The sequence below is a fragment of the Phodopus roborovskii genome, unplaced genomic scaffold (genome assembly GCF_943737965.1).
Source record: "Phodopus roborovskii unplaced genomic scaffold, PHOROB, whole genome shotgun sequence".
In the NCBI taxonomy this organism is placed as follows: Eukaryota; Metazoa; Chordata; class Mammalia; order Rodentia; family Cricetidae; genus Phodopus; species Phodopus roborovskii.
Genome location: NW_026126485.1, coordinates 12,992,999 through 13,004,050, shown reverse-complemented (window position 1 = coordinate 13,004,050; position 11,052 = coordinate 12,992,999). Strand labels below are relative to the sequence as shown.

Here is an 11,052-nt window from a genome sequence, read left to right as displayed (position 1 = left end):
ATCCCCGAACAGATCCAGTTCCGCTTCCGGCTGCTTCAGCGTTGTGGCGTTCTAGGTCGCCATGGGCAAGTCGGATTTTCTTAGCCCCAAAGCCATCGCGAATAGGATTAAGTCCAAAGGGCTCCAGAAGCTTCGCTGGTACTGCCAAATGTGCCAAAAACAATGCCGTGACGAGGTAGGTGACTGAGGGTGGCCGGAGGCTCCCGATCGCGCCCCGGGTACCCCACCTCGACGCTGCGCCTCTGCTGGGAGCGCTATTCCGCACAGTCTGCCCCAGCTAGGCGCCAGAGGTCTGTGAACCTCACTGCCCTTCGCACGACCCTCCAGCCCCACCAGAAATGATCCCAGACAAGCACTTACTGATTGCCAGGCTCCGACTTCCCTGGGGCTGGTCAAACTTAGGAACTCAAACAGTGCGGCTTGATAAAAATATGGGCTTGGGTAAGTAAGTGGGGGTAATAATTGTACCTACGTGTTGTCTCTGAGGTTTTTTTGTTTTGTTTTTGAGACTGGGTCTCTCCATGACTTAAACGGATTTATCTTCTAAAGTTTACACTTGCTATTACCATCCTATGGGGATTAGAGTTTCAGTTTATGGATTTCAGGAGGTACAGGCTTGCATTCCGTAGCACCTAGAAGTTAACTGTAAGTGTTTTACCATATTTACTTTGTCTGAAATATTTTATAGTAAATTATAAGTGTCAGTATACTTAACCTCTGAAAACTTAAATGAGATCAACATAACAAGCTAATCGGCGGTATCGTTTCAATATGTGTCAAAGTGCCACTAATATAGGTGGCACACGCCTTTAATCCCAGCACTCGGGAGGCAGAGGCAGGTGGATCTCTGTGAGTTCGAGGCCAGCCTGGTCTACAGAGCTAGTTCCAGGACAGGCTCCAAAACAATACAGAGAAACTGTCTCAAAAAACAAAAAACAAACAAAAAAACTTCCTTTACATTACCTGATACACTATTTTATTTCTACTTTATGTTGGAGACAGCATTTCAGTATGTGGTTTCAGCTGACCTGGAACTCACCATGTAGATAGACTGGGCTAGCCTCAAACAAGATCCACCAGCCTCTGCTTCCAGAGTGCAGATGTCAAAGACATAGACCACCCCACTTCACACTAACACTTTCCGAGTAGTTTGGTGGTGGTGGTGGTGGTAGTGGGGATCAGGGACCTTGTTTATTAAGCAGTGCTGTGAGTTAATTCAGGCTCTTACACATGCCCGGCAAGTGCTTCCCCCATTGAACTGTTTCCTTATGCTTCTCCTAGATTTATAGTACCTTATTTTGATGCATGTGCATCACCAAATGTCTACAGATGCCTACTGGTGCCATTTGAGGGTGTGCAGGTCTCACGCACATACGGGGATCAAAGAGCAACTTGTCCTTGGTTATTTCCTTCCAGCATGAGAGTCCTGGGGATTGACATCAGGTAGTCAACCTTTGGCAGCAAGCACCTTTACCCACTGAGCTCTCTTACTGGCCCTCCGCTACCTTCTTAATAACTCATGCCACACTCTGCACAGTCCACTGCCACCGACTAGATTGCAAAATGTCTTTTTTGTTGTTGTTTTTTTGAGACAGGGTTTCCCTTTGTAGCCCTGTCTGTCTTGGAATTTCCTCTGTAGGTCAGGCTGGAACAGAAAAGGAAACGTGTAAGAGCCAACGTCCTTCTCTTGAGCATCTTTGAAGTAAGGGAGACAGTGAATGTATGTGTGGACAGAGCCAGAATTAAAAAAAAAAACCTATAACTGACAACAGAACTAGTCATTTATCCTCTTCTCATGAGAACTTAATTTTAGAATAATATCTGAAGATAATCAAGTAGGTGCAGGTGTGATGGCACACACCTCTAATCCCACCATTCCAGAGGCAGAGATGGGATGATTATAAATTTCAAGCCATGGTGTATTAACACATCAAGACACTGTCTCAAAAAACAAAACAAAACAAACAAACAAACAAAAAAAACAAAAAGCAATTGGTTAGCTAAACAGGATGCTTTTGCTCCATTGCATCCCTCCAGGCTCTTGCTAAGAAGCAAGTGCTCAGTAAGACTTGGTTGAATTCCCACAGTGAAGTTGGTGTCTGGCAGCATTATAAATGTTTTACAGCACCACCTGCAGTCTCTTGACCTTGACTGCTCTTGACCTTGGCAGGGTTCAAGACTCAATTCTATGGGAAGCAAAATTTAAAACAGGGCTGCAGGAGAGGTCTCAGTGCAGTATCTCCCACCCATGGATCACCAGCACCTGTGTAAAAAACTAATTAAGGGAGGCAGAGACAAGAGGAGCCCTGGAGCTTACCTGATGGCTAATCTTCCTGATCCTGTGAGCTCCAAGTTTCTCAAAAGAAGTGGCTGGAGAGTGATAGGAGAACCTGCCACCCACCTCTGGTCTACACACACACTCATACTAGAGTGTGGTTGTATATAGCTAGTGGTTGGATTTTATAAAAATAACTCATCAGAACTGGAGAAATGGCTCAGTGGTTAAGAGCACTGGCTACTCACTCTTCTGTATGACCCAGGTTCCATTTCCAACACCCAGATTGTCTGTAACTCCAGTTCCAGTGGATCCAACACTAGTCTGACCCTATTCGGACATGGCACATAGGTGGTACACAGGCATACATGCAGGCAAAACATCCACACATAATTTTAAACTTAAAAAGAATTATCATTAAAGAACACCTTTGCATACTTAACTGAACTACTACATGGGGGAATGTTGTGATATGTATATGAGAGAGAGTTTAACTACCTTTACATTTTTTTATAGAATGGCTTTAAGTGTCACTGTATGTCTGAATCTCATCAAAGACAGCTGTTGCTGGCTTCAGAAAATCCTCAGCAGTTTATGGATTATTTTTCAGAGTAAGTAACTCAAAGACATTCTTACCTCTGAAGCGTTATTCTGTTGGCCATATAATAGTGCTTAATATTTTATATTGGAGATCTGTTGTCCCTTATGTGTTAAGGTGGCTGGAGTGGAGTCTCATTGTGTCAGTCTTTGTCTTGTCTTGAAATTAATCATAGTATGCCATTGTTACTAAAGTATATCTTAGAACTGTCCTTCTTTTCTTTCAATTCAACACTGTCTGGCCTCACATCTCTCTGGGGTTTTGGGTGGCACCTTGGGATGAGCTTCCTGAGTTTTCCTGTGCTTTAGTATTTTCATGGGTACAAGGCCACTGAGTGGCACACTAATCTAACTGTTGGGCTTATGTGTTGGGCTCATGTGTAAGAGTGCACTAATATTTTTTTCTGAGACAGGGTTCCTCTGTATTGCTTTGGAGTCTATTGCTTTGGAACTCACTCTGTAGACCAGGCTGGCCTCAAACTCCCAGAGATCTGCCTGTCTCTGCCTCTGCTTCCTGAGTGCTGTTGACAACTAATATTTTTAAAGGGCTCAGAATCGTGTCTAATTCTAATAATGAATTTCTGTTAATTATTAGCAGTACTTTTTTTTTCTTTTTGCAGACTTCTATTTTCTGATGATCCCTTTATACATATGATTGAAGATTCTAAAGGGCTTTTGTTTCTATGGGTTAGTTGAAATTAAATCTGAAAAAAATTACAAATATTTATTAGTTTATTTAAAAATGCTGATATATTTACCCTATGTTCCAATAAACCAGGACTTGGGAGGACACAGAGGATAATGTCCTCTGCACATTTGAGGACTAGGGTTGCAGTCCCCAGCATCCACATTAAAAGGCCAAATAGGTATGATGATCAGCCCATAATTCCCATGCTCAGGAGGCAGCATCAGTGAACCTTGTTCTGTATGCTAAGCTGCTGGTGGATTTACTGTCCATCTTCAGAATATTTATTTATGCATTCATTTATTTATTAGTGTTTTGGAACAGAATCTTATTATGTAGTCTGACTGACCTGTTACTTACTGTAGTACAGGCTGGTACAGGCTGGTCTCTGATTCAGATAGAGTTCTCTTGTCTGAGCCTTCAGGTGTCTACCATGAAGCCCATTTTCTTTCCATTGCTTTTTGTCTTACCAGTGCAAAACCACAATGACAAAGGTAAAATTAGTTTTAACTGTGAACTACCCAAAACCATCTCGAATATCACCAGATGTCCAGGCCACACATTGGGAAAGGACACTGACAAGTGCTAGACACTTCCAGCCTTCGCCTTCTGTTTACAAAACTGTCTGCTGTGGGCTGCCTTTCAGTCTCTGAAGTCACTGTGGCTTTTTCCCTGTCTTCATCTTCCTCGGTCTGTCTTCAGTGGCTAATGCTTGTAACTCTTTACCAACATACTTCTCCCTGTGTATTCTTTCCTGGCCTTCTTCCTCCTCCTTCCTTCTTCTCCCAGCTCCTAAAATACCAGGAAGTTCTTCAGGATGAGGCTTTGATCTTTTTGCCCCACAGTCATCATAAATCACATTCTTTTAACTGCTGCCTTTATGTGAGGTGTCTCCTAAATCTTTCGCCCCCTAAATCTTGACGATCTTTTCTAACATTTATCCTAAGTTACAGATGATTTTTTTTCCTTGACAACTCATTTCTTTTAAAAATGTATTTAATTTTGTATGTACAAATGTTTTGCTTGCATGTGTGTTCATGATTAGTACATGGAGGCCAGAAGAGGGCAATGGAATAGAATTAGGGTGATTGTGAGTTGGGAATCAAACTTGGGTCCTTTGCAAGAGCAACATGTACTCCAAACCACTGAGCAATCTCTCCATACAGAGTCAGCATTTCGGAAGTTGAACTCAGTGTGTACCAAACCTTATTGTCAGCTAATAGAACTCTCAGTCCACTTGGGACCCTTCTCACCTATTTGAGGTGATACCTTTCAAACTTAGGTCCTTTGCGTCCTTTCTGCCCTGGTAATGGGTCCCAGCATTTCTCACTTGAATCACTTTCATGATTCCTCAGTGTTCCAGCCTGCAACTTTAGCCACTGCTGTTCTGTTCTAGCCAATGTTCTACAAGCAATTGTGTGTACAGGATTGGCTTAGATTTAAAACAGTGGTGGAACTCACACCCAGCTTCTCATTCAGGAGATTTTAGATGGGGCCAGAGATTTTACATTTATGTTACATTCCCAAGTGATGGTATGCTGCTGGCTTGGGGAACATAATTTGAGAATTACTATTTTCTGCTGCCACCAAGGTTTTCTCCCTCTATCCTTCCCTCCCTCCTACCCTTTTTCTGTCATGGTTTGATTAGTATAGGTTAAGTTCTTTTTAAAGTTGACATACAAAGAAATGAGCTCCATCATAACGTTTTCAAATGTGTTATTATACTGTCTCATAATTCCTCTACTAGCATCCCCTTCCTCCTTGTCCTTCTCTACTACTTGTTAATCCCTTCCTTCCCCCAAGTAATCTACTCTTCTGTTTTCAGGCCGCATGCATTCTCTTACCCTCTTTTTCTCTCCTTTATGGTCTCATCATACTCTCCCATGATTCCCTTCAGGTTTCCTTTCACACACACACACACACACACACACACACACACACACACTTTTCTAAATCTAGGTTTCACATATGAGAGAAAACATTTGTTTTTATGATCTAGCTTACTTAACATCATAATTTCTATTTCTGTCCTTTTTTCCTTGCAAATGTTATGACTTCATTTATCTTTAAAAACCTATTTTGTATATGAGTGTTTTGCCTGTGTGGAGACTAGAAGGTGTTGAAGGTGTTGAATTTCCTGGGGCTGGAGTTAGAGACAGTTATGAGCAGCTATGTGGTTGCTGGGAATCAAACCTGGGTCCTCAGGGGAAGCAGCCACTGCTGTTAGTGGCTAAACCATCTCTCCAGTCTCTTTACTTTCCTTTATGGCTGTATAAGCCACGATTATCTTTCAAATTAGAGTTTAATTCATTAATTTTTTTCAAACCTAAGTTATTTAGGTTGGAGATGCTTTTCTATTGCTTGCTGGAAACTAGAACTGTTTAACATGACAGTCGTGATGATTTAAAAGTTAGATCAGACCTCATCTTCAAGCCACATCTTCTCCCCTCATGTCTTTCTGCCTCTGCCCATCCTCATTATTATCATCCCTCATTATTACCATCAGCCACAGTAAGGACAAGTGTCATCTATCAGACATGCCCTGTGTTCATGGCTCTGGTAATAATGAATGGCCTTCCCTTTTTGACCTTTTTTTTTTTTTTTTTTTTTTTTTTTTGTTTCTTGAGGGACGGGAATTTGAGACAGGGTTTCTCTGTGTAACAGCTGTGGCTGTCCTGGAACTGTCTCTGTAAGACCAGGCTGGCCTTGAACTCACAGAGATCCACGTGCCTCTGCCTCCCTGGTGCTGGGATTAAAGGTGTGTGCCACTACCATCTGGATGATCTTTGAATTATATTTCACTGTCTGTATTAAAATTTCATCTGTCAATGCCCTCAAAATTGTTTATGATACTTTGTTGCATTACTTTTTTAATTGACATTATTGGAACTGCTTGAAGGTTAAGATGTGTCTTTTGCTGGCTGAGTGGTATTATTATGCTATAGTCCTCAGCACAAAGACCCTATGATGAACCTTTTCTAAAGACATGTGCTAGCTTTCACTGTGGCTGCTTTACTAAAGCCAAACATTTCAACTCCAGGCTGATCTTTGCAGTTGTTTCTCTGTTCACTTTAAATAAAGGTTTATGGCACATGATGTGACATTTGGTCACTACAGTTTATTATGATTGCTTAAACTTCAGGACAATGGAGCTGTCTATTTGCAAGTACCTTAATGTTTTCCTTTTTTCTTTCTCTAGAGAATTCCGAAATGACTTTCTGGAACTTCTGAGGAGACGCTTTGGTAAACATCTTAAATAGTGTGTATATAACAATTTCATAGTTGTGCATGCTTTTTTCAGGCTCAACAGCGTCACATTTTGTTTTTAGGCACTAAGAGAGTCCACAACAACATTGTCTACAATGAATACATCAGCCATCGAGAGCACATCCATATGAATGCCACACAGTGGGAAACGCTGACTGACTTTACTAAGTGGCTGGGCAGAGAGGGTAAGAAGAGAGTGGAACTAGTCTTCCATGGCTTTATTTCTAGGAGAGAAGTCATTGTCAATTTCTATCTGATTTTATGGGAAACAAGATCTGCAGGGCAATTAGAGAAGCAGGAAGGGAACATACTATTCCACAGTTAAGTTTGTTATATGCCAGTTTTGTCGTTTTACTCTTTTGAAGCTGGGTCCTATATAGTTCAGGCTGCAGTGGAACTTACGGCCATCCTGCCTCTGCTTCCCTGGGTCCTGGGCTTGCAGGTTTTGGATGTGCAGTGGCCAGCTCGAGGACTTCTGACAGTACACTGAAGCATTCTGTATTGGGCACTTTGTACCACATTGACAAATTAGCTGAGAAAGTTTATTTTGACTCGCAGTTTCTGAGAATTCAGTTCATGATCACTCGGGTCCTGTGCTTTTTAGCCTGTAGTGAGGGAGAGTGTCGTGCCAGGGAGCACATGATAGAGATGCAAAGGAGGGCCAGGGGGCTGGGGTAAGATGTTCCCTTCCAGAGCACGGCCTAGGGGCCGTATCCTCCTGCCAGGCCCTACCTGTTAGTCTCTGTCACTTCCCAATAGTGCTATCAGATTGAAGTCCATGAATAGATCAGAGCCTCCAGATCCAACCACTTCACAATGGCTGCAGACCAAGATCTCAACACATGAACTCTGGGTGACAGTTCATATCCAGACCATAATATTTGTATTTTCTTTAAGAGTTATTAGTAGACTGACGACCTGAGATTGATCCTTAGGACACCACTGGAGGAGGAGAGAACCAACTCCTGAAAATTTCTGACCTCCATGTGTGTGTCCGCACACATACATACATGTGCATCACACATACATACATATCTACACCACATACACATGAGTAAAAAAAAAAAAGTAATAAAAATTATTTTTAAAAGTTATCAGCAGTTTCTTCCATTCCTTTTTCCTACTCTTCCATACTCACCTCCTTCACTCCTTCATTTATTTGTTGAGACAGGTTTGCCCTGTACTCCAGTCTACTGTAGAACTCAATAATAGGTATTCCAAGTTGGCTTGGAACGCATGGCTGTCTTGCTTCAGATTCCCAAGTGTTGGGTTTATAGAGTGAACCACTACCACTCAGCTTTATAAGCCTTCCTTAGGAAATGTTTCATTTTCTATCTTGAGGTGATTGTTCAAGTTTGCTTTTTTCCTTTCCCATTTCTGATCTTCATATGATGAAAAATTAGGAAAACAGGAGAAACTTGGTGTTATTAATTCTGAGTTAACAGATACTCTGTATTCATTAGGCAGTCAGGACTTTGGTGTAGTTGAACAGTTTTTCCTAAAGTACATCCTTGAGCATGTCTTGTTTAGCTGTTATCTCAGTGTAGCTATATAAGCATGGAAGTGAAAACTCCCTGTGTTTCAGGGCTTTGAATTTGAGGAAACTTGATTGTAGTTACTGAATGAGTAAATGTGCAGAGATGGAACACATTATGCTTGTAGTTTACTTTAGATAAATACAAAGCCATGCTGTTGTTTTGTCCCCCCCCCCCCAGGCTTGTGTAAAGTGGATGAGACACCAAAAGGCTGGTACATTCAGTATATAGACAGAGACCCAGAAACTATTCGCCGGCAATTGGAATTAGAAAAAAAGAAGAAGCAAGATCTTGATGATGAAGAAAAAACTGCTAAATTCATTGAGGAACAGGTGAGACGAGGTCTGGAGGGGAAAGAGCAGGAGACGCCTGTTTTTACAGAATTAAGCCGAGAAAACGATGAAGAAAAAGTTACATTCAATCTGAATAAAGGAGCAGGGAGCTCAGCTGGAGCAACATCATCCAAGTCAAGCTCTTTGGGACCAAGTGCACTGAAGACACTGGGGAGTGCAGCATCAATGAGACGAAAAGAATCTTCACAGAGCTCAGCTCAGCCTGCCAAGAAGAAAAAGAAGTCTGCCCTGGACGAAATCATGGAGCTTGAAGAGGAAAAGAAGAGAACTGCGCGGACAGACTCCTGGCTACAACCTGGAATCATTGTGAAAATTATAACAAAGAAACTTGGAGAGAAATATCACAAGAAAAAGGGTGTGGTTAAGGAAGTGATCGACAGATACACAGCTGTGGTAAAGATGATTGACTCTGGAGACAGGCTGAAACTGGACCAGACTCATTTAGAGACTGTCATTCCAGCACCAGGGAAAAGAATTCTAGTTTTAAATGGTGGCTACAGAGGAAATGAAGGCATCCTAGAATCCATTAATGAAAAGACTTTTTCAGCCACTATAGTCATTGAAACTGGACCTTTAAAAGGACGAAGAGTTGAAGGTATTCAGTATGAAGACATATCTAAACTTGCTTGAGCTTGAAAATTTGTTAACAGTACACTGAAATTGTAAAGCATCAAATTGATGTTAGTCAAGGTACTATGTAACTACTGTTAGGGGATTTTTTTTTGTATAAAAAATGGATATATTTAAATACTGCTGGATAGTTGTTTGGGTAAATTTATAATGAAATCTAATGTTTTTTATGTGTCAAAACTCATTTGTTCCTTTTTCCTTCATAATACTCCCTTGGTAATTTTTTTTTAACCGACATTTAAGAATACTATAGTAAAGTGCTTCATGTAAGATAGTTTGGAAAAAACACCACATTAGAGTCTGTGTGTTTCTAACCAGGCAAGCTTGACCTTAATTCTGATGATCATTGGAGTCACTTATTTTGCTAGGGTAAGACCAGTGAAAGATATCGCTTTATTAATTTTATTTAGTCTGTCTAGATGGTTCAGCAGTAAGAGTACTGACTTTTCTTCTAGAGAACCCACTTTCAATTTGCAGCACCCACATGGTGGCTTACAACCACCTGTAACTCCAGTTCCAGATCCTGTACCCTCTTATGGCCTTTATGAGCATTGCATGACATGCTGTACAGATAGATGTCCATGCCTGCCAAACACCCCCACACATAAAAAGGAAATCCTTCAGTTGCTTTTGTATCCAATCTTTGGTTTCTCTGGGCTATATTGGAGAAAGAACTGCCCTAGATCATTCATTAGGTCTAAGGGTGCCGTACTAGTGGCCCATAGACTGTGAGAACATACATTCTTTTGTTATGATGTTATCATTTACAAAGTTCATGCTTGAGAATCAGGCAATCAGGTCACAATTAAAAAAAATTATATATAATATATATATGTATATATATGTAAACATACATATATATGTTCACACACATGCACATTTAATAAGATACTGTTTAATTCTATTTAGGGTTTTTTTTTTCATTTACAGTCTTAAAGAACTATGTTGTGTGTGTGTATGTGTACTACATGTACAGGACAGCACAACTCAGAAGAGGGCATTGGGTCTCCTGGACCTTTAGTTCCAGATGACTGAGCTGACACATGGATGCTGGGGACTGAACTTGGCCCCCTCTGCAGAAGCAGGAAATGCTCTTCACTGCTACACCAACTCTCCAGCCCTTTGCATTTCCAGTTTTTACCCTACAGAAAACTGACTTAGTTTATAGTCATTTGAAACGTCTCTAAACTCTGAGAAAAAAAACCAACCAACCAACCAAACTTGTAACTCAGGTATAATCTCAGCTAAGACTTATTTTTCATTTAAGATAAAATTCACATTTAATTGGTTTAGTGGTAACTCTGTGATTGATAATTGGGCCAAGCTTGTGAACACATGCCACGCCACATAAGACCAAAAGATAGCTACTATGTCTCACAAATAGCAGGTCAATGTTAGTTGGCTGAGATCTCAATTTTTCATACTGTATATAGCTAAATATCCAGTTGTAAGTTCAGGATCCTCCAGAGAATGAATAGGCTTACTTAGGGGAAAAGCTGTTCTTTTCTAATTCCCCCACTAAGTTGTTGGCCTTGTTTGAAATCCAAGGTTGATTATTCATTTAAAATGGAAGACAAATCAACATAATTCTAATCTCAAGAGGGATTACATATGATAGTTATGTTTATAGATGATGAATGTTGAAACATCAGCTTTTAAAGTTTGGTCACCTGAGTTGCATGTATGAGGTTGATTTTATAGAATAGTTTT

General features: G+C 40.8%; 1 protein-coding gene across 1 annotated transcript; it reads left to right on the top strand.

The window, feature by feature from the left end:
- The first annotated feature begins 9 nt into the window (after positions 1-9).
- On the top strand, positions 10-9,522 carry Kin (Kin17 DNA and RNA binding protein). Its single transcript, XM_051194832.1, has 5 exons — positions 10-175; positions 2,792-2,886; positions 6,757-6,800; positions 6,887-7,009; positions 8,540-9,522. Exons 1-5 carry the CDS (start codon positions 62-64, stop codon positions 9,340-9,342), a joined length of 1,179 nt encoding a protein of 392 aa, XP_051050789.1. The 5' UTR covers positions 10-61; the 3' UTR covers positions 9,343-9,522.
- The last annotated feature ends 1,530 nt before the right edge of the window (positions 9,523-11,052 follow it).